This window comes from Streptopelia decaocto, assembly GCF_964273445.1.
Source record: "Streptopelia decaocto genome assembly, chromosome: 5".
NCBI lineage: Eukaryota > Metazoa > Chordata > Aves > Columbiformes > Columbidae > Streptopelia > Streptopelia decaocto.
The window spans coordinates 55,903,596-55,927,633 of record NC_138659.1 but is presented as its reverse complement, the minus strand read 5'-3'; the positions used below and the strand labels follow the sequence as shown (position 1 = coordinate 55,927,633).

General features: G+C 38.6%; 1 protein-coding gene across 1 annotated transcript in view; it reads left to right on the top strand.

Annotated features, from left to right (window-relative positions):
- Positions 1-746: 746 nt before the first annotated feature.
- BTAF1 (B-TFIID TATA-box binding protein associated factor 1) overlaps positions 747-24,038 on the top strand; it is a 45,857-nt gene continuing 22,565 nt past the window's right edge. Inside the window, exons 1-13 of the mRNA XM_082054213.1 lie at positions 747-1,102; positions 10,252-10,375; positions 11,401-11,515; positions 12,842-12,988; positions 15,245-15,408; positions 15,778-15,914; positions 16,574-16,685; positions 17,974-18,042; positions 20,515-20,604; positions 22,116-22,211; positions 22,449-22,625; positions 23,164-23,304; positions 23,432-23,556. Coding sequence (XP_081910339.1) covers positions 1,089-1,102; positions 10,252-10,375; positions 11,401-11,515; positions 12,842-12,988; positions 15,245-15,408; positions 15,778-15,914; positions 16,574-16,685; positions 17,974-18,042; positions 20,515-20,604; positions 22,116-22,211; positions 22,449-22,625; positions 23,164-23,304; positions 23,432-23,556 — 1,511 coding nt within the window. The 5' untranslated portion in view covers positions 747-1,088. The remainder of the gene's footprint in view (positions 1,103-10,251; positions 10,376-11,400; positions 11,516-12,841; positions 12,989-15,244; positions 15,409-15,777; positions 15,915-16,573; positions 16,686-17,973; positions 18,043-20,514; positions 20,605-22,115; positions 22,212-22,448; positions 22,626-23,163; positions 23,305-23,431; positions 23,557-24,038) is intronic.

The window sequence follows — 24,038 nt, the reverse complement described above, 5'->3', positions numbered from 1 at the left end:
CGTCCGCCAAGGAGGAGGCGGCAGGTGGCGGAGCGGAACGCGGCCGTTTACGCAGCCGCCGTGACTGGGCCGCGCCGGGGAAGCAGCTCAGATGCCCCTTTGCTGCCTGGGGGGGTTGGTGCCTGTTCATAAACCCGTATGAGTAATGGAAGTGAACCCCTCTGAGGCGACCACCGCCCCAGCGCCCAACTCGCTCCCAGCAGGGCCGGGACGGCAGCGCAGAGCCGGAGGGACAGACCACAGGGGCAACCCCCTCGGCCGGGGCCGCGTCCCCTCGTCCCCGCGCGGGGGCGCGGTGCTGAGCGCGCTGCACGCCGGGAGCCGTAGTCTCCGTGGGCTGGGCATCGGCGCCGCAGCGCCGGGCGTAAGCCGAGGGGCAGCGCATCTCGGCGAGCGGGGAGCGCAGGGTGAGCTCGCCCACTTCCCGGCTGCTCTCTCCCGCCACGGTGATGGGGGAGAAGCGGTGCCATCCGGTGGACTGGCAAGGACACGCGTGTACTTCGCGCTCTGGTGCCTCTCTTCTCCCCTCGGGGCGAGGGACTGGGACGCTCTCCTTTGAGCTTTCCCCACACACGCGTGCAGATGGTACGCCCCGCCAGAGGCCGGCGCCCCCCCCAGCCGGCTCGGCAGGCTCCATGGCCGGTCCTGCTCAGTCTGGGCGCTGCGTGCGCCCGCCCTCCTTGCTCTTAGAAGCGCTCTCTCCATTGGCTGCGGTCGGGCGCTGTTGCCAATCAGGAAGCGGCTATCATGGAGGAAGGGAATAAATACAAGATGGCTGCTCATATAAAACCAGGCATTGGGCTTCGCCCTGGCGATGGGGGAATAGAAGCTTTAACTCGCGCTCCGAGGGTCGTGCGCCTCTCACGCCCGCGCTGCTGCTGCCCCCCCGGGGGGAGCGAGACTCGGACCGTTGCCGGCCACAGCTGCGCTCAGCTGCTCCCCGCGGATCACCGGCGGGGCCGAGGCCGGGTGCGGCGCCCGAGAGGCCCGAGCTAGGCCCTGCGCCCTCCTCCCCGGGAGAGCGGCGCCGGCCCCCCCCGCCTGCCGTCCCGCCGCGAGCCTCCGCCGCGGCCGAGTTCCGGGCGGCCATGGCCGTCTCCAGGTCTGTAGGAGCCGGGAAGGGTGGGGGAAGGAGAGGTGGCGGCGGCCCGGAGTCCTCGGCCCTCCGGGTGGCCTGGCTTCGGGGCGTGCGGGGGTGAAGAGGGTGCCCGGTTTCCGCCCCCGCTCGCCTCGGAAGCCTGTGGAGGCCTCGCTGGGGCCTCCGCGCTCCTGGGCGGCATGTGCCGCCTCGGTGGGGTCGGGGGTGGCTCCGTACCCCGGCGCCTGGCTGTGCTGCCTGCCCTGGGGTGACTCCCGTGCCCGGCGCACAGGGAGGCCCCCTCCCCTCAGCAGGCCGCAGGGGCTCTGTCTGGGCCGCCTCGGGCTTCCTCCTTAATTTGACGCCTTTGATTTGTTGCCCAGTGCTTTTTCGGGTTAAACTGCTAGGGAATAAGGGTAATGCTATCGAGTCTCAAAAAGTGGTAAGGAACCTTTTTGGCTTTCACAGCCCTTAGCTGTAAAGTAACCAAAATAAAAAGGGCTTCCATGGAGAAAAGCGATTAGCGTGTTCTGGCTCTGCCTCAAGATGTTGGGTAGTATCTGCTTACACACATGTTTGCTGGGGTGTGCCAGCGTTTGAAGTATTCACAGATACAGAAGTGTGTCTTAATAGAGCTGTTTTGTAAAAAATGCTGAGCCCAAATTCCTGCCTTTTTTTTTTTTTTTTTTTTTTTTTTAGGGGGGGGTGGTGGTGTCCGGAAATGCTTCCTAACAGAATAGTTGAAGAGAAACCATAAATCCAAATTAACCTTATGATAGATTGGCTTCAAGTCATGTGTTGGTAGTATCTCTGCACTTCTGAAGTGCTATAACAAAAGTAAATTTTGTTTCTGAAGCTGTATATGAATAAGTTTACACTTCTATGTAGCAAAGTAAAGGTGTGCACATTTGTAATGGAAATCCGTTGTTAACTAAAACTTATAGCAGCAATACACACTTTTAAGACTTCTAGTAGCAGGTGTTTTAGTTTGAGCTTGGTAGTTTCTGCACAGCATCCATTTATCTTATTCTACTCAACACTTTTTTTTTTTCCCCCTGAAGGTGTCTATTAGAATTTGGAAGTAATAAGGATTATTGTAACAAGACTACTATGTATATTAAAATACTACTCTAAGTTATCATGTAAAATAGTTGTATTCTAATTACATGAGGTCTGGGGCAGTCTGCGTGAATAACTGCTAACATATATGTGACATGGGGGCTAATGAATGTCAAGATACAGCTTTTCAGCTGTATGATGAGGTTGTGTCTACTGTAAAGATTGGTTTCACATTCATTTACCAATGTTCCTGTATTTCTGTAACACCACGTGGCTTTAGTGGAAAGCAGTAGTGTTCTTTGTAAAGGTTTAGTTTACACCTGTTTGGTGTGGTAACTGACAAGCAGAAAAGTTCTGGTTTGGATAAGGCTCTAAAACTTCTGTGTGGAGCACTAAGAAAATTGGTGTGTTAATGTTATATGTGATACATTGTTTCAGAGTACAGTTTTAGGAACAAAATGTTACACAAGTTGAACATAAGTTATAAAACTCTAATGAAGGTTCTGTAATACACGAGTTGATATAGAATTGTTTCAATTCCACATGTAAATTGTACATTTTGGAGTGCTGTAATGCCTGGGTTATTCCTGGCTAACTCCACAGCAGATACTGTGTAAATTTGGCCTTGCGTATGGTTTTTTTAATAGCTACAGCAAAACCTGTCACTATCCCTTTGAACTTACACAGCAGCTCTTGATAAATGAATCTTTTGGCTGCTGGACCATAGGAACACTGATGATATCACGTCAGTATTGCTTTTGTAAATAAAAGAAATTGTATTCACCCTTTACTTCAGAATGTTGAATTTCTAAGGTCCTTTATTTTCAGACATTTTAAAAATAATTGCTTTGTACACTTATGTACCACATAACTATATTTGTGTAAAGGGTATAGTTGTTCCAGCTTCTGTACCAGCTATGTTTAATTGTAGAGATCTGTACTTTTCCTCCAGGTAGTTACTGTTACATTTTATATTTTTGAAGGACCACCATAATACTTCATTATTGAATGATTCTACCTGTACAAGTGGAGGGTGAGGGAGAAGTTGATTCAAATGAATCTTTCTCCAAGAACCGTAGTCTTTGACTTCACACCAGACACTGATATTAACAAAAAAACTTCATTAGGATTAGTTCTGTATTGGAACAATATTTTTTAAATTAGCCATTTTTGGAGGTTGGGGGAAGGGTATTTTTACATTCCAAACCAGTAAATTATCAAGTGGTCATTTTCCCAGTAAAGTTCAGTTTCTGCTGTTTGGCTGATTGAAAACCTTTCTCAACCCCCTAGTCTGTTCAGGAGGAATTCATTCTGTTGATGAAAGAGATTCTGGTATTTTATCCTGCATTATATGTATGCATATGTTTTACCAGATTCTGCTGTTACACAGATGGAAGACCTGTTTTCTATACACAGTAGATACCTCATACCAAAAGGTGATGCAGAACAGTTGCCTTGTATATGCTCATCTCTTTCATAGTGTTATGCTGAAAAGACTTAACTGATGAATGCCATTCTCCAGAAGTATGTGTAGGTGGGTGGGAAGGTTGATGTTCTTTCTGTGAATGTGCAAGCTAATTTGGTAGGCTCTATCTCCTGTCTCTGGTTTTAAAAGTATGTATGAAGTAGTACAATGGTTGCATAGCTAATTAATTTATTCTTGATAGTGGAACTGAGAAGAAAAAAAGGAAGTGACAAGTTTTGCTTCAGCTTAATTCCTACAAAGTATATGATCCAAGTGAATAAATGCAATGGCTTGCTAGTGATCTCTTGAGACACTTGATGAAAAAGCAATACTGCCAATTTATGGGAAATGGCAATGCTCACAGATTACTCAGGGTGATTGAGTTTCAGTAGATTACAGTGTTGATAGTCTCTTTCAATATCTAATAAAACTTTTTTCCAGTTTCTCTAATGTGTTCAAAGGCACCACATGATCATTATTCCAACACCAAGCTGTTAATGGCTTTTGCCTGGTTTTGAAGGCCTTCACAGTATGAAGGAGAACAAATGTGCTTTTAAAATGTGATTAAATGCATGAGGCTGGCAAGATGCATTAATAAAAAATACTTTTAATTGAATAGGTATATCTTTAAGTTCACCCTGAAATAACTTAAAGACATCCTCTTCAGGGTTTTTTCAAGACACTTCCTTAAGCAAATATGGGAAAGCATAACAACTTGCTGTTCTTCCAAGCCATTCTTTATTTGAGCCATCTAAGTTTAATACTAGTCACTAGAGCTCTCAGTGTTCTCATGTACTTGGATTTGTGTATAACTGAATGTGGTTTTTATTTTAAAATTAAATAATGTCAGAAGGCTATGATAGTAAAGCTCCTGGAAAATAAGTGGGCCTCATGTGTTGCTCTTGGCTTTTGGGGTGGAGGGCTGTGATTTCCCAAGAATAAATGGCTGCACTGACTGGAGTCATTGTGTATGTAACATTTCCAGTGTAATACTGCATCCTTGGGAATATGAAGTTCTTACAGGATACCAACATTGTCCAAAAATCTTTTATGGGCCCTGTGTACCTTTTAGAAATTGTTCTTTTGGAGTAACAAACGTTGTAAAGAAAGAGTTCAGCTTCTAGCTTGCTTGGAAGCTATTTCTTCATGGCTGCTCTTGCATGAAAAGCAAGAGTTAAACTGAACAAGAAGTATATTTTCCCTACTATGCAAAGGCATATGCTTGTACTGTCGGAATAGGTGAATGCTCTAACCAATGTGATCAGAGAAGTCCTGACTCAAAAGGAGGCAAAATAGTGTGACTCTACTCTTATTGATGGAGATTAACTGGAAGAGCAGAAGAGTGGACTGCTCTCCCTGTTGCTGTTTGTAGGAGGGAGTATGCACACCCTCATGGGAAGCAGAAGTAGCATGTTCACTGCTGCACAAATGAGATAGAGCTGTGAAATTTCTCAGACACCTGACAGACTGAAATGGAAATTGAAACTCAGGATTGCACTCTGATAAGACTTCTAACCTACTCCAGCAGCTTGAACTGGAATTCTTATTGAGGAGTTCCCTAGATCACTTGTTGAAACACTTCTTATATTATTAGTCTTTACAGCTATTTTAATTTCCTATTCTTTCTCACAGTTATGTAACTGATCATATGTGTTTGGGCTGCCTTCTTGGATGCAGATATATATATAGTAGTTCACAAATAAAGCTTGTACACCCTAATGCTACAGATCATATAATATATGAACTATACATTCCAAATGGATTTAATTATACTAATTGTAGCATTTGGTTGACTTCCATATGCAGTATGTAATACTGTGACCAGTGTGGTGATGGAGCTCTTGTTTTATTCCAGGTATCCCTTCCACTGCTTTGTAGGAAACAAAATTTCTGTTGTCCACAGCCCCACCTTCATAACTATTTACTTCATGGTCTCCCACCTATGAGAAGTAAAATCACGATCATTCTTTGTGTATCATCATACTTCTTTGTTCTAAATTAGGTTGTGATTTTCTTTTCCTTGCTCGCTGATTATATATTGGAAGGTTGTTTTATTGATTATTTAACAGTTTATATGTGATTTAGTCAGGGCTTGAGCTTTTTTGAACTGTGAAGCTTACCAGTCTGGGATATCACCAAATGATGAACCACCACACTGAACGAAGGATTATCAGGTCAACAAGGAAAACTAAGGCATCTCTATTAAAAATTAGGTTGAATTTAAGAGTGAATGTGAACCCCTGTCAGACTATATTTTTTTAGTGATGTTTTCTAGGTTTCTGGGCAATTTCTGTACTCATAAATAGTGCTTGGGAGGAAGCTACTGGGTGTTCAAATATGACTTAGAGTGTAGATTTGTAATTCCCTTGCTTTCTGATGGGTGTCAGCTGGTAGTCTTCCAAAGAGCTCTAGACACAGTCTGACATCAGAGCATTCCAGGGACTACACCACTAAGGGGGTTTTCCTGTACAGTCACACAATTCTAATGAGTTGGAGGATATGCTGGGATAGTTATGAGCTGTTCTGTACCAGTTGGCCTTTCCTGTCAGGTACTACTCCCTGGCCTGTTAAATATACTGGTGCACACAGAGATGCAGAGTCCAAACAGATCACTTCAGTGGCAGCCAGGATCAGCTCACTGTCCCTTTTAAACCTCAACTCATTGAAATAAACAAATTCAAAGTTTCCCCATCTGAAGTCCTGTCCAGGACCCAGTCCAGTCAGAACACTTATGCTGGGATGATCAAGATCTTTATACAATTCAGCTGCATACATCTTCTTTTGGAAACATTTTAGAGAGACTGTTGATAACTTCTGTATCTTGTCCTGGTCATTAACTATCCCACTACTAGTTTCCTAATGCTGAAGGGCTTTCAAATCCACATCATCCAGTTTCCACAGGAGTGCCACAAGGTTCACTTTGAACATTGTAACTGCCCCTTCAAATGGAGATCAACCCCCTCTTTGGAGACATAACTTTAGGCACCAAAGAACTCAAGATTAGCATGAAGAACAGAACGGGTCATTTGTTGCAACATTTGCCTGCTCTGCCTGGATACAGTCATGTCTGACTTGGTTTAGAACCATAGAACTTGTGCAGGGTTTGGTTTCTGACTCCAGGGAGGGACCCAACACAGTGTGTCCTACTGCCCCAGCTTTTGGAGCTCTTCCTCAGGCATAAAATCACAGAATGGTTTGAGTTAAAGATCATGTAGTCCAACCCCTCTGCCATGGCCTGGGACATCTTCAACTAGATCGGGTTGCTCAGAGACTCATCCAATCTGACCTTAATGCTGAATATGCAAAATTTATCAGAAGACAGTGAGTAGAACAGGGAATCATCATGCTACCTTGCAGAGTGCCACTGAGTTAGTTGTGATGGCTCTTTTGAAGGTACTTGCTCTCCTGTTTGTTCTTTGTAACTTCAAAAATGTTTTCTTTGCTGCGATAGTGCACCAGAAGAGCAAAGGGCTTATTATGTTTAATGGCTGGGGGTCAGTAATAGTTTCTGTGTACTTTTATTCACAAAACTGCCTTTAGTTAACTGAACTAAGCCTGCGTGCATAATCATTCTGTATAACAGAGTTGATTAGAGAGATGATGTTCCCCCTTATGACAGCCAACCTTGCTATTCTGACAAATAGCAATGTAAATGAAGTTTTGTACTGTTAGAATTCTTCTTGCCTGCAATCTTTCTCTAAAAATTAATTACTATTTTTTTTTTTTTTAGGGTTGTTAGATAAAACTGTTGCAGTCTAGTGGTGGAAGAGTCTGGTCCAATTTGGGGTGGCTGTTACAGTTGATATCCTGATCACAGACCTACTGATTATTCTGTAGTATTTCTCAGGTGGTTCTAGTCTGAAAGTAAGATTTCAAGCTTTAGTCTTTTCAAAGCTAGTGTGCTTTAATGAAATGCTCTGTGTTTGATGACTTGGAATATTTATGTGGCGAGGATTCACTTGCCTAATCTAGATGTCTGGTGCCAGTTGAGATGGTATAATATGTCCTGGCTGCTTCAGAATGACAAGGGGCTCTTGCATTCTGTGTCATGTCGGCTGACCCCATGTGCATGACTCATTCTGAAGCATCTCAAATGCTACTAGATGCCTGGTTTTTAGCACCTGAATTGATGTCTTTGTGTCAGAAACATTTCTAATGAGCTCTGTGTCAGTGTAAAAGCTCGTGTGGTATTTCTTAGAAGACAAAGTAATTTGAATGTAATGCTGTTCATAAGAATTTTGAATTGCCACTGCAAGTTCTATCTTGTTGATACACTTCAGCAGCGATTAGAAAAATCCCAAATTTCTGAAGTGAGAGGAAAAAAGTATCCACCTCTTTGAACACGTTAGTGCTTTGTAATGAGCTCGTATAGCACAAGTTTACATAGAGGTGGTGTATGGTTGTTGTCCTGTCATTGGGATGTAGTTGGCTCGAGACTGGAAGGTGACAGAAGGATTATCATTTAGTGATGTGAAACAACAGGAAGGTTTTTTGTTTTCATTTTGCATTTGTGTGTAAATTAAGCATATTACAGTTTAAAATCACTAGTTACAAACCAAGCATACTGCAGGTTAAAAAACCCAACAAACAGCTGTATTTTGTAGGTAATACAGCTTCAAAAAGTTGTGGGTTTTAGGAGTGAATATCTAGTATTGTAACCAATAATTGGAATTAAACTTGGGGTTTTCTTTGAGGGTAGGCCATCATAGTGGATTACCTCCTGTTTTTACACTTGAAGAGTTCTAGCTGAGGCAGTGGTCTAATTGCACATTCTGCTTGACTTCAATAGTTAAAGGAGTGGGTGCTGCTAACCGGTGAACTTTGTTTACCAGCAAGTTGAAGACTGAAAGGAGTGAGTTTAACAGTAAGAGAAGCAACATGTTAGTGCAAGATGTGGTTGCACTGTACACTGGGATATTTAGTACTGAATAATACTGAGTGCTGCAAATCAGGTTGGATTATCACTGTTAAATGTACTGAGGTAAATAAGTACCTAGTATGTTTCTCCTGGCTAGTCCACTATCAGTGATTGGAAAAGCTCAATCTATAAAGCTGTTGCTTTCCCACTTGATGGTCAAGTCACACAAAACGGCTAGTTTAGATATTTACGAAACACTAAATCATTGCAATTGAAACTCCAGTTTCATCTACAGAAATTGAAATGAGCTTGCCTGTTTTACTAGTAGGAAGATAATTATTTCAAAGCTGGCAAATATCAGAAGTGTGTCTGAAATACTAGGCTGATTTGAAATACTTTCAGTTAGGTTTTTGTTTGTTTGTTTGTTTGATTTTTATCTAGTGGATATTTAGTATCTCCAGTTAAAGCATTTGGGGTTTTGGAACTGTGTTTCTGTGGCATTACTACTTTGGCTCTGTAGCACTATTATTGCTAATGTGTTGTGTCACATTATAAGCTATTGTCAGGAGTAAGTGCAGTTTAAGTATGTCAAAGCAAATACAGAATCCAGTGATGTTGGAAAGAGTGGTGTGTGGAGGTTTTTTTTGTTGTTTGGGGGTTTTTTTTGTTTGTTTTTTTATGATTGAAACTAATGGTAATGTCACTTTTGAAGAAATGTAATTAGTGATAACAGGCAAAACATTTGTCCTTTTCCTGTATTGAGTCACAGTACACGTTCACGAGAAGGGGAGCTGTTCTGTGTATGTGTGTCCGTGTTTCGTTAGGCAGATCTGGGTGAGCTTCCCTGCTCTGTAAATTTCAGCTTCATATTGTTGCAGTGTTTGGAGGAGTATATTTATGATTAAGGGTAGAAATAAAAATTCTGATTGTATTACATGGACAAATTCTGGGTTTGCATTCCATAGGAGTCTCATACTGCTGAATAACTAACTGATAAACTAGGCACACTGTAAAAAGAGTTCTAACTGGCCCACTTATAGTGGAGTAATGAACATTTGTTACTTCCATCATTGATTTGATTATATAGGAAAAGTATATTTTTATGTGTGTTTTTATGTGATGACTTTCTCATTCAATAGCTCTGAAGGAGGAGTAAGCTAGCTGCTGTGAAAACAGATGTACAAGGTATCTTTTACTAAATACACAGTTACTGTGAAAACAGATCTGTTCTTTTAAATTACTGTGTTTCATGGGAAGGCCAGAGGTGTTGGATTATTTCAAAGCTGTAAATACAACAACAGGTTTGGTCTTACATATTCCAGGTAGTTAGGGGGAAAAATATATGGAAAGTAAACATTTGTGGTATCCTGAGAAAGCAGTTTGATATTATAGATCACATGCTATGTGTTCAAAAGAAATGATAACATGCAATATGAGGAGTTAAGCCCTTTGCTTCAGAATTTGAAGATCACTTGCAACTTAGTAGTATTTATTTTTCAAGATTGAAAATGCTCTGTCACAGAACAAAGGGAACAATTTAATTTTTTTCTTGTAACTACAGATTTTTTTGAACTGTTTTTACAGTTTCCTTTTTTGCTTATCAAATTAAATGTGCTTTTAGAACAACTATGCTTACTGTTAGAAAAAAAGTAAACTTGTCACCCTGTCAACTGACAAACATTTATTCTGTTTGCTTTCAATAAAGTGAAAAATGTGGGAGAATATTAATAGAAATGCACAGCTGAACTATGAATACCATAAAAATTTTTTGGTTTTGTCAATCATATTTAGGCTTGATCGTCTCTTTATTTTACTGGACACCGGTACAACACCAGTAACAAGAAAAGCAGCTGCACAGCAACTCGGGGAAGTAGTGAAACTGCATCCTCATGAACTGAATAATCTCTTATCTAAAGTAAGTTTTTTGTTTGTTTGTTTTAATTGAGCTTGCTTTCAGTACTTTAATGATGAGAATAAAACTGGTTTAAAGCTTTGTGGGTTCTGTGGGATGAAGAAGAAAAAGCATAGTAGTCTTGTGTTCTCTGAAAATAGGAGACTACTTCTGTTAAGCCTGCTGTTTTCACAGCCTCTGCAATGTGTACATAAGTCAGATTTCACTTTGCATTCAGTATGGCTAGTCAATTTTTGCTGTAAATTCAGATTTTCTTTTATAAAGAAAAGCTCTACTGCCTTATAAAATTTTCTCCTCCCGCCTTTAAAGATTGTTACTGGTCTGATACAGCATTAAAAATATAGGAGCCTGCTTGTCTTTAAAAGGGCTGGAAAATTGAAAGAGATTTTTGTTAGTTTGAGATTTCAATCTGGCCAAGTCCAGTAAAAGCAATGAAATAGTCTGTATCTGACAGCTGGACATGGCTGTGAGACCTCAGTTCTATTCTTATGAACAGGTGGCCTCACCACAATTGATGGTATCAGAGTGGCCAAGGAATCATGAATATCAAACCACTTTCAGAGAAAGAAATAGTTTTTCCAGATTTGAGACATAGTTGCAAATTAGTTAGGAAGAGCATGTTGCTTTGAGTGACCCATATTGTCCCTCTTCTTGGGTTAAATGACTTTGCAGTTTTAAGGTCTGTTGATCTCTTCTGAACACTTCCTTTTAGAAAGCAAAAAACCAGAAGTCTCAAGCCTTGTTCGGTACCTGGAGGAAATCAAGGCTGAGTTTGACTGATGGGACTAAATATATCTTATGAATTCTTAATGTCTGGCTATGGCAAGAGTTCTGCTAAGCGGTGAGCAATATAGAGAAAGCTGCTCACATTTCTTTGGTTTGTTTTCTTGTCCTTTGTTTTTGTTGTTTTGACTGTTGTCTTAATCCATAGTCTTAAAAGTGTATTTTAGTAGAGCAAAACAGCTGATGGATTTTCTGAAAGTACATTTTAAGCGAGTATTTATTTATTTATTAATCTCTCCTTAAAGGTCTTAGTGTATTTAAGAAGTACGAATTGGGATACTCGTATTGCAGCTGGACAGGCTGTTGAAGCAATAGTGAGAAATGTACCCGAGTGGAATCCAACTCCAAGATCAAAACAAGGTACTTCTTAAATGAATTATGTAGAATTTGTTGTTTTATCTGATGCAAACTGACTGTGACATGAGACTTTTCAAGGCTACTATGTCATTCTGGTTTGGTTTTTTTTGTTTGTGTGGGTTTTTTAATGAGCATAGACTTTTTGATATGCATGGACTGTAGTAAACCTCTTTGACTTTAGATGTTCATATTAAATTACAACGATGTGCCTGATCTTTGTTTCTTCTAAGATTCCTGGTCTTGTGCTCTGTACCCTTAATAAAGCGCTACTTTCATAAATAAAAAGAATAGTAACTAGTAATATAGAGAAAATGTTAACGGATCAACTTTGTCATTATATTTTGAAGGCACTTTTTCTTTTCTGTTACCTTGCTCAAAGCACCTTTCTAAGGGAGGTGAAATGGCAGCTTGCTGAAATTTATTCTGTTTGTACTCAGTTTGCATCTGAAATTGTCATCTTAGGGATGTAAGAGTTGCTTTTATTGCCAACTTATGGACCTGTTGTCAGTGCTTTTGGCTAAACTTGTTGGCACTGTGTGTTCACAACCTTACGTGGTGCAAGTTCCAGAAATTAACTGTTCTAAAAAAGGAAAGCAAAACACCACCAACAAAACACACCTGTTTTGAGGTGATCTCATAGTTGTTTCATTTAATGCCTTCTGGTTCTGTTGCTATAGAATTTGACAAGCAAGTTCTGTGTTTGCCTTATCTACTGCCTGTATGATTTTTGTAAGCCATCATATTTGTTCTTCTGCAACAACTTTCTTCTCTCCAGATTGAGGAGTTGCCCTCTCTTAGTTTTTCCTCACAAGACAGCTGCCTTGTGTTTTAGATAACTTTGTCCTTCTCTGTGATTTTTCTTACTTGTGTTCTTCTTGAGATGCACAGAATTGCACACAGTGTACCCACATCTCTAGAATGCACAGTGGCAAAATGATGCACTTTGCCATGTTTTCAGTGTCCTTCTTGATGATGCCCAGTACTTAGTTGGCTGTTCTGGCTGTCACTGTCCAGTAAGCTGGTGAGTATAGAGAACTGTCAGAAGTGCCTCCAAGGTCTTTATTGAATGTTAACTGCCAGTTCTGAGTTCAGTGTTGTGTAGGCATGGTTTAGGTTGTTAATTTTGAACCTTATCTGCCTCTTTAGCCATTAGTCTGTTCTGAGAGTCCTTTTTGGATTCCTTAGTGCCATTGTGACTTTCAGTTACCCAAAAGAGCTCAGAGAAGAGTGCGTAGTGAAATCTCCTTCCTGTTGTTAAGGACTGATAGAATTGGTTGCAGTGCTGGTCCCCGAAGGACTCCAACGCTAACTTTTCTCTGTCCTCTCCAGAACAAGGCTCAGAAAGTCCTATGGAAGATTCACCTTCAACAGATCGGTTACGTTTTGACAGATTTGATATATGTCGGTTGTTAAAACATGGTGCATCTCTTCTTGGATCTGCTGGTGCAGAATTTGAAGTCCAAGATGATAAATCAGGTATATCTTTATATCTTACTTGCAGACAAGAAAACTTACTGATTTGAAAAAGTTTGTTGTAGCAATATTATGAGTCTAGTCATCCATGGTTTCTCAGAATGCTAGGAAATAATAGAAGAAAATATTCTCCAACATAACTGGTTTGTATTATCTTTCTCAAGTTAATCAATTTAAGAGGGTGCAGATTGTTTGTTTTTTTTCTCTTAGAATTAGTATGTGTACAGGGGGGAAGAGGAGAGTGGAAAACGGAAAGAGAGAGTGAAAAAGCAATATTAAAGGCTTCTGTAGACTCTTGAGGTACAGGAACTACCACCACTTGTTCTTCATTAGAACAGTGTTCCCAAATAAAATAGTAGGCTGTGGCTTATTTAGAAGCTTGAAGGTTTCAAATATAGAAACATTGCATGAAACATACTGTGACAGAACTGTTAAAGTTGGAAGGTCAAATATTAGCGCTTGTGTGATGTCTTTTGTTTCAAGTTACTTGTCTGATACATTTCTTCAACTTAGCTGAGAAAGTTGGTTTATTTCAGTGTAATGTCATTTAATTATTTTAATCTAAGATATTTTTTTTTGCTGTTCCTTTACTCTCTTGCTCTAATTCCACTCCATCTTCCAGTTTCTGAACCAAGTGAAATGATGCTATAAATAATAATCTGCTCTGACTGCATAGCCCTGATTCACTTGTTACTTGCAGTGTACACAGATCATCACCAGCTGAGCAAGGAATGGAACCCATGGCTGCTGACGCTTCAGCAGTATCCTGTCTGTTAAACCTTGCTGCTGTTTCATTGCTTGCCATCTTATATGCTAGCTTAATAAGCTGTTGCACAAGTTTCATCTCTTCTAATGAAACCCTACCTGTTCAGAAGTCAAATAGATGGAATAGGACACTTTAGTTCATAGAAGTCTGATATGTTTTATTCCCACACTGGGATAAATAAGATTGGCAAGGAGAAGAATGGTAAATATGCTTAAGCAACTGCAACTGGGGTGTAGGTGATATGAATGGATGTAAAGCAAGCTAAATAATCTTTGGAATTAGCAGTCTTTGACACTTTTTTCCTAAGATGAACTTGTGAAAGGAAAAAAAATTTCTAGAGAATGGAATTGGTTGTATATATTTGCTTGTCAGTTAAATGCAATTTTAAAAGAAAGGCTTATTGATATAGATAGAATTAACTACCAATTACTGCTTAACCTGGTGTATACCTCCAAATTCTGCCAATATTTGTTACCTACTTACAAGCTATGTGCAGATATTTGACCAAAAAAAAAAAATGTCCTGCCTAACTTCCATATCACACATATAAAAAGAGTGAAGTCAACCCTACACACTGCAAGTTTTGGTTTACATGGAAGGTTTATTCTACTCAGCCACTAAAATATTCTAATTTTTAATGTAAATGTGGGTGCTCCCTAAGTATAGGTGTTCAGTAATTGAAGTGTTGAAGCTTCACAACATTCTTGAGGTAACTTCTGTTAACCTCCTAAATGAGCCTTGCTTGATAGATTAAGCTTGAGGATAAAATTGTTAACAGACTCTAGCACCCTAGGAGAATCATGGTTTATGCTTCAATCTACATTGCCATCAGGGGTTAGTTTGGGTAGGAGGAAAGGTGACACCTGAGTCTATTGCATTTTACAAGGAAGAATGTTTCTGAAGAAAACGGGTTCACATTCAACCTAGCTTAATACAGGATATTGGATTGAATATCATTTGAGGGCTTTTATTGGTGGTTGTTATTTCTTAGGTCTGTATTTCCTAACAGAAGATAAAGTCTAGGAGGAAAAGAAACCTTTCTTTTAAAAAAACAAAACCAAATGCCAAACAAAAAAAACCCTGCCAAAATCAACAGATCCAACAAGGATGCATGTGCTCAATAAAAAGAAGCACTAGTTCTTGAATCAGTTGCTGGATTTATTTTATTACTGTGTTAATTCACTCTTTTCCAAGGACACTTTCCTAAAAATTTGTGGGAAACTTGTTTTTTACTTTTGTAGACCAAATGTAATTTAATGAAGCTGTTTTTCTGCTTAAAAATTGATGGCAGATTAACTATTAGTATAGGTTCAGCAGCAGAAAAGGACTTCCTAGAAATCAGTGTGATTTGGTTTAAAATATTGTATTGATTTATTAGCAGAGTACAACTTCGTTCTGTAACTTTTGACTTGTTATTTCATAGAATAAATCTTTAATAATACATTATGTTAGAAATTTGACATATCTTTCCTTTTCAAAAAACTTTTTTTAAGGTGAAATTGATCCTAAAGAGAGGATAGCACGGCAAAGGAAACTGTTGCAAAAGAAACTTGGCTTAGATATGGGCGCTGCAATTGGGATGAATACTGAAGATCTATTCAATGATGAAGATCTGGACTATTCACCTTCTTCAGTTTCACTAGTAAACAAACAACCTGTAGGTAAAACCTTGAGCTGTTTGGCTGCAAGGAATAATATAGTGGTTTTGCTTTATTTCATAGAATCATTTAGGTTGGAAAAGACCTTTAAGGTGGTCCAGTCTAACTGTAAACCTAACACTGCCGAGTCCACCAAATTTGTGCTTCTGCAGTTATCATACTTGAATTATAAAGATTATCTAATACAGTTTACTTTGGCTTCCTGAATTTTTATGCCACATAGTTATATGTTAGTGTTGTTTGATGTCAAACTGCTGCTCTGAGTTTGAAATGACAGATGGTTGGGGAAGTTGAGAGTAATATGGGTTTAAGGATTTTTCAGGAACTTCCTGGTAAGAAGAATTGACAATGAATGACTTTTCTTTCAGACTCTTCAGGCTGCTGAGTTAATAGACTCAGAATTTCGAGCTGGTATGAGCAGTAGACAAAAGAATAAAGCCAAAAGAATGGCTAAGCTATTTGCAAAGCAAAGATCCAGAGATGCGGTGGAAGCTAATGAGAAGAGGTATAATAGTGAACTGACTTGCCTTTATTTCAGTTAAGCTGGGATTGTGGTTTGATTTATTTGTTGAAAAACTTCCTACAGTCTTTGCATCTTCATCTTTTGTGTGCTATTTGTGCTGATGGTGAAACACTTGTGTGCCAGACTTATTCCCAGCAGAGCTTTGTTAATTACTGAGCTTTAGAGTGGTCTTGAAATAATGGGATGCTTCAGTTAAAATTTGTGATTTGTCCCTGTTATTAAATATGGCTTGAGAACAGCACATGAAAATGCGGTATTCAAAAAGATAAACAATAACTACAGATTTAAGATGTAACTTTTTCATGTATGCTGTGTTCCCCACTGTGATTGATAGCGATGTATTATTGTACCTAATGTGTTTATAACAAGCAGTAAACAAAATTATCTTTCCTTGATTTTTCTTTAATAATTTGTCTTTCTTGGAAAAGACTCGGAAGGATTTTCTATTTGGGACAGTGTTCTGCCATCTCCTCACTGAGTTTTCTTACATGTAAACCTATCTGTTTTTCATATTTCACTGTTAAACCTCTTTGGTTTGTATTCTTGCCACACTGTATTGTGTCTGAGACTTCACTTGTAGACGTAATTACTTCCCCTAAAGGATAGTTTCAGTTCATAAACGTATACTTGTTCCTTCTCAGCAATGACAGCACTGATGGGGAACCAGAAGAAAAGAGAAGAAAAGTTGCAAATGTTGTCATCAACCAGCCTGCCACAGACTCAAAAACATTAGTAGAAAATGCTCCAGAAGAGGTATTATGTGTTGTTCTGCTGTAGCTGGAATGATAATTCAGGTTTTTTAGCAGAATGGTGTAAAATAAAACTCCTTTATGCTCCCAAATTCTTTTGTCATTTTAGCGTTAAGATAAATAAAGAATGCCATTGCCAGCTTACTTTTATATGTAAAGAAGCAAATGAGCTTCCAACTGTGTATAGCATGGAGGAAGAAAACACGTTTAAACAATTAGTAGCAGTTTGTGACCCAAATGAACCTGAGTAGGTGGATTACAGGTGTCAGACCTGGGTATTAAACTGTAACGCTGTGCTAAACACTTAAATGGTAGGATTACACTAAGCCATAAATAATTTGATCATTTACACTTCATTTAATCTTTGCCTTACTTTAACTAGACTTAATTTAGAATTAAGTTCTATCTTTAGTAGTTGAAGATTTAAACAATTACCTTAGTTTTAGAAGAACTCGCATTTGTTTCAATAGACTGAAAAGCTGAAAAATTGTAAGAAATGCTATACCAGCATACAAATGGTACATAGAAGCTCATTTGTAGAGAATCTTGAGTACACTCTAATCTACAAAAAGATTTTACCAAACATATCTTAGTAATGAAATTCTTTGCAAAATGGCAATTGGAGAATGAATTTGAGAGATTAGTGGTAACTGCAGGCTGAGTAGCTGCTCATTGCTAGACTTTTAAATGCTTTGTGAAGTTGTGAACTTACTGATGTTGGTATCATAATCTCCTTTCCAAAAACATGTTGGTTTCATTGCAGGAAATTTTGGGATAGTGGATATGCTGCTGGTTTTCAAAAATGTAGAATGTGTTTTGAAAAAGGTGGTGTTTTTTACTGGATTGACTGACAAAGTGTGATTATGTAGTGTAATTTAAAACTGAGACTTGCCCATTACTTTCTTTAAAGGCAGAGTTCATAAATTTAAAGAATCACTGGGGAGGATAAGGAACTTTGCTTAATATTCTGCCTTAGTGTGGTTGTTAAAAGGAGGTTGAATTCCAGAACATCAAAATTAATTACCGTAGAGAAGAGGTTACATTACTAACAGACAATCTTCTTAAGCTTTTTAAAAGATCTGGTGCTGATCAGCAAAGTTTCTGAAGTGTGGAAGAAGGTTGGTTGTTGTTGTTTTGTGCTTTGTTTTGTTTTTCATTTCTGTCTAGTAACAAAGAAAAATACTTAAGCTTTTGTAGGTCTTTGTGATCTTCACATATCTAAGTGGTATGCAATATAAGAAGTGTTCACCTGATCTCTTTTTAATCTCATACTTAAATTTTTATAAATTTAGGCAAATGAATGGCCTCTGGAAAGCTTTTGTGAAGAGGTGTGCAATGATCTCTTTAACCCTTCTTGGGAGGTAAGACGTGTGCAGTATCTTAGGTGTAGCTATAGATTCAAAAAAAAAAAAAAGGGCTTCAACAGAAACATAGAAATTTTACATTTACATTTACATTTACAATTGTAAATACAGATTACATAGCTAAAAAAAACTGGCTTTTGGAGATCTTAAGTGTTTTTTAAGACTCATTTAAAGAGGAAATGAAGAAGTGTGATGTATACTCAAGTGGAGAGTAGGAAAGATGGAAAGCAGTGATTATAAGTAAGAATTCTGGAAGTATTGAAACTCAAGCAAAATAAAGACATGCATCTGTGGTCAAAAAGATTAAACAATTAAAACAGGATTGGATTCATCAAGAGTTTAAGGAGTATTGTATGGTCTGATGATGGTGGTGGCATGTTTGTCTAATGCTAAGTTAGTAGAAAAAGCGGGGGGATCAATCCTTTGGTAACAGGGTAGGCTACGAATCATTAGTTGTTCTCTTCATTTATAAAAATGAACTTTTAACTTTTTTTAGAATTATATAGTTTTTGTACTTCGTATTTACTATATTGGTTTGCCTAGACAATATGTTTTTGAGATTCAAAACCTTTTCTGACCACCCTTTTATTCAGTCCTTATACTCTTTTCCACAAACTTCAAAGCAAAAATACGATGTAGCTGACAATGGTATCTCTTCCTTGAGCTAAAGAAGGAAATAGTTGTTGTCAGCTAACTTCACTTTTTTAATGAGAGTTGATTTTTTGAAGGATCAAATGTTAACACCAACTATAATATACTTAGGTATATCTGCAGCACAGTTTCAGTTATAGCAAGTTGTCTCTACCCGTACTGATCTCAAACTTGGAAACGCAGAGAGAGATCATATGCAGCTAGCACAATTATTTTGAGCCCTGAGAAGGATAATTATATTTGTGGGCACATCACTGCATCTGAACTGAAAGTAGGCTGTTTGCAGTTGAAGCCAAAGTCCGCTTGTTTTCTGTAATGCAGAGACATTCTCATATCTTTGTTAGCACATTTGATATAGGGTGCACACAATTAAGTAGATCAATACAGAATCATTATTACAGTATGTTCTGCATGAGAAACAGGTTAAACTACCTCAAAATATGCATTTATAAAGTGGCCCTCTGGCATCTTCATGCAGTGTCTAAAGGTAGCCTGGATGACTAGTTCAGAATGCTTGCTGGGCTTCCGGGCAGCTGAAGTCAGGCAAGATGAATCCTGCTTCTGGTGTTTTCTTCATACATTTGTCTTGCTGGTTTATGTTGCAGAAGCTTAGAAGTTAACTAGCAAAGTCTTCCTCTTTTGGCTTGTAGAAACTATCTCATAAGCAATCTTGGACCAAATAAGCAAATGATTGGTTTATTATGAACGGTTAGGATTTTAAGACTAGGCTCTCTGGCTGTTTTTTATTGGCTTGCTTATAGCTTTTGCCAGTAGCCACTGAGCTGTAAATATGCAGATGTGTATGTTTGCATTTAATCTAAGATATTCTTATTAAGGGAGGACCCACCAACTACTTAGCTCTAGTTGTTGCTATGATGAAATACAGTAACTTTCTGCTAGCAACAACCATGTATATGAAGTGCCCTTTAAAAAACAAACAAAAAAAAACAACCACCAGTAAGTTCTGCTGTTACCTGTATGAAGACCTCTCAATGAAAACCTGGTTCAGAACTTTACTTTTGCAACTTCCTATGTATCTGTTGAGAGGGCTTTTCTTGATTAGCCAGTTTCTATTCCAGTTATGTATCAAAAATACCAGAAACAGGTGTGTCTGTAGCACATCTTTCTACTAGTGTTCTGACATTTCCCAAACTCTTCTTAGTGTTTTCAACTGTTCATGTTTGGTGGGAACATACAAGTGGCTATAATTTGCTTTCCCATGTCAGTTGTTCACTTACTTGTTAACATTTAGCCAAGCAAGGCAGGTTTTTAGTCTGTGCAGAACAGTAATTCTCAGAAATTTGTTTTGCAGACCCTAAAATACTCAATGGGGATCCAAACTTTTTTTTAAGAAATATAGAGGATTGTAGAGAAATATAGAGTTTTTAAGAAATATAAGATTTTTGCTCTTCTCTAGCTTACAAGCCTATGAAAACCAGTAATATCTTCCAGTTGCTCTTTCTCTGAAAACCAGTGTCTTATAGTGAGGTAAAACTAAATGAAAACTGTCTTTGGCTACATTACTATGAATATGATAATAATATCTTCTGTGTTAGAAAGCAGAAGCAATTCTTAATTGTTTCTGTCCATAAGTTGCCAAATACTTAGGAAAAGAACGGGTTGGCTTTGAACAGATTACTATTATGTATATGGTTTGATCTAATAAAATACTGTCCTTTCCCACAAATCTTTAAGTACCACTAACTCTGCAGTACTTGAAATGTCTCTATCAAGAATAAAGTGTTGTTTCAGTTACGCAGTGTGATTTTTATTTTTTCCTAAATATTCAAAAATTGACTCTTTATTTCACTTTTCTAGGTTCGACATGGTGCAGGTACTGGATTGAGAGAGATACTTAAAGCTCATGGTAAAAGCGGTGGTAAAATGGGAGATAGCTCTTTAGAAGAGGTAAGTTTCCAGTAATGTAGACTTAAAATGTTACTTAAATGAAGCTTTGAAAGCAGACTTCTTAAAATACTTAAGCTTTGCAGGAGGTGGTTGATCTGGGGCAATATAAACCATGAGATTTGTCTGCTCAAAATAACCTGGATGAAATCATTGTATGCCCTGATGAAATGCTTACATTCTTTTTAAAAAGCTGATGCAAAAAAACATGTTACTGTACAAGCAGCCATTAATGTGTAGACTGTGTGTTAAGGTATTAAACACCAGCTTCCATACTAGAAAATACTATTTTCAGGTCATGGTAAGGGTATGCTGAAACAAAATTGACAAGCTGATCATGTAACTCTAATGAAGCGTCTTAGACCATCTAATTCTAGGCACTTAAATAGTGACTTGATTGATTTGCTTGCTTTGTTATTATGACAAAAAGTATTTTAAATAGTCTATTTAAAAGGAAAACCCTTTTAAAAAACATTCTGAGAGTATTAACTTGTTGACTAATAGTGAATCTCATTCAGATTCATCCTGATTTCTCTGCTGTAAAAGCAGCTGGGAGAGCTTGTGGTTTAGAGGGTGTTGAAGAATGAGGATATACATTTATCAACTGTAAATCAAGCTACTTCAGCATACTTTGTATATAGGGAAAGCAAAAGCTGGTAGCTATCCTTGCTTGCATATGTAGCAGTATTTGTTCCATGGAGACTGCAGGGTAATAATAACACGTGCTACAATATGATACTTTAAACAGTTCCTTAACTATCTATGGAAAGAGTGTGTGTACTCCAGGCTCACTTCAAAGGCTGCTGTGTATGCTGTATGCAGGCTATAATTCTTTTACAGGTATGGGAATATGAAATCCATAATATGATGAAAGTTTTGTTCATTAAAGCGATAGTTTTCAAGGGAAGTGGTGATGTAGTAGGCAAACAGTGGAGATGAGAAAGATGGTGCCTGACCAGTTGGTTTTATGGGGCTTCTGCTCTGACATTGAGTTACACATCTAGTGGGTGTCTAACAGAGACCAGAGATTCAGAACAAGCTTGGTCTAAATTGCTTTGTTAAATCTGGAAGAGGCATGGCTGAAGAGCAAGTTCCTTTCATTGAACCTCCCACAGCAGAGAAGTACTGCTTGATAGTTTATTTGTAAATATTCTTCAAACATGGTAATTCACTTGCCTGGGACATATTGACATTAGTCAGTATATATTATCTGAATGACCTTACCGTCATGTGCTGTGTAGCGATGAAATTATTTGTCTACCCTACAAAGTACTCTCTAGCCTTTTGATAAAGTTACTATGTGTTGGTGTTTGTTGTTGTTTTTTTTTTAATAAACTATGATTTTAATAAGTCAGGTGAGCTGAATTATTTTGCCTTGACTGTCTGTGCAAGATGACTATATTAAGTTAATTTAAACATGTTATATCTTTTAGCTAAATTTTAGCTAAAGAAAGCACATCAGAAATCCTTTATGAATGAATATATTCAAGTGTTCAATTTTTCTCTCTTTACAGATGATTCAGCAGCATCAGGAGTGGCTAGAAGATCTGGTTATTAGGCTTCTTTGTGTGTTTGCACTGGACAGATTTGGAGACTTTGTTTCAGATGAAGTAAGTTGTCTCTGAGGGCACAGGTAGGTCAGCAAGCTTCTGCAGGAGATGATATTGCAGCAGTGCCACTGTATGTGCCTGTTGTAACTGCTCAGAGATGCCTATTACAAAGTAGCTGATACATACATTTCACCTTGTTAGTATAGCAGTTTCGGTCATCTGACTCTACTCATATTTGTTTCTTTCTAAGTAAAATTTCATACAGAAGTATCTGTTTTATCATTTACTTTATCCTAGGTGGTAGCACCAGTTCGTGAGACTTGTGCTCAGACTTTGGGAGTGGTATTGAAACACATGAATGAGGCTGGAGTTCATAAAACAGTGGATGTTCTCCTGAAGCTGCTTACACAGGAACAGTGGGAAGTGAGACATGGTGGTCTCCTAGGAATAAAGTACGCTTTGGCAGTACGCCAGGTAATAATCCTCATGACAAATTGCAGGAAGGTCTGGAACAAAAAAACGCTGCTCAAAGTTGGTGTTGCTGGACAGTATGATAAAGTGAGCTTGTTTGCACTGCAGCCATATGTACGTTGACATGTTGTGACTACTTTTATATCCAGGGTGCAGAAATATGCAAATATGTAGCAAAGTTGTACTGTTGTAACTTGATGAGTTACTTGCACAAAACATGATAGATAGAGGCTATGCTTGCTTTATTCTGATGATACTTTGACTAACAGAGCTGAGTGCTACTAGAGTCTATTCATGGTGTTGTTCTGCAAATACTGAGCTTTGTTTACAGCAAAAGTGAGCTGTGTTTACAGTTCATTCAAATTTGTAACCTGGCTTTTACTTCGTGAATGGTAACTGATGATGTTTAGATCATAGTCTTGGACCCGTAGCTTCTGTTTTATGTAACAAACAGGTTTATTCACACACTCAGAGTATGTTTTAGTTCTTTGGGGCATTATATGCTTTTTAATTTTAAAAATGCTTTTGGTTGTTTTGGTAGGACATGATCAACACTTTATTGCCTAAAGTATTGCCTGCAATAATTGAAGGTCTCCAAGATCTGGATGATGATGTCCGAGCTGTTGCTGCAGCATCTTTGGTACCAGTAGTGGAAAGCCTGGTCCAACTTCAGTCTCAGAAGGTGACTGAAATGTTTTCCATCAACTCTGATTGCAAAGTACACTTTTGATCTGAGTGAAGAAAATAACACTTAAAGGCAGCACCTGGATTTTTTTTTTTTATTTAGTCTCTTCTGCTTATTTGTGTAGGTGCCTTTTATTCTTAATACCTTGTGGGATGCACTTCTGGAGTTGGATGACTTGACAGCTTCCACAAACAGTATCATGATCCTTCTTTCTTCCCTTCTAACTTATCCTCAGGTCCGCAAATGCAGGTAATTTTTTAATTAGTATTGCTTCAGCATTGCAGGTTTGACTACCCAGTTATTTTCAAATTGGAATAATCAAAGTTGCTTTCAAGTCATGTGCCAAGGAGATGCTTGATTTAAATCAGTATTTTAATTTTACTCTTGCTTTTCCATAAAGCGAAGGTTAGGACAGTGCTTCTATTCTCATTACATGAGTAAAAGGCAACTAAATACTTAAAGGGTACTAGACACTGTTTATATGTGACTTTATTTTTTCCCCTCTCCATTCATCTTGGTTATTTTAGTAAAAGGATGTTGTCTCTGCTCATATGGTGGTCCTGCCCACAAATTTCTGGTCTGTCTGTGCTGTGTTGACAAACTCCAAACAAGAGAGCAAACTATGCATGTTAATGTGTGTGTACCTGTAGAACTTTACCATTGGACCAGTTCTGAAGAGAGAGCTGCAGATTTGAAAATTGACATCAGTAGTACAACCAGTAACTCTGTGA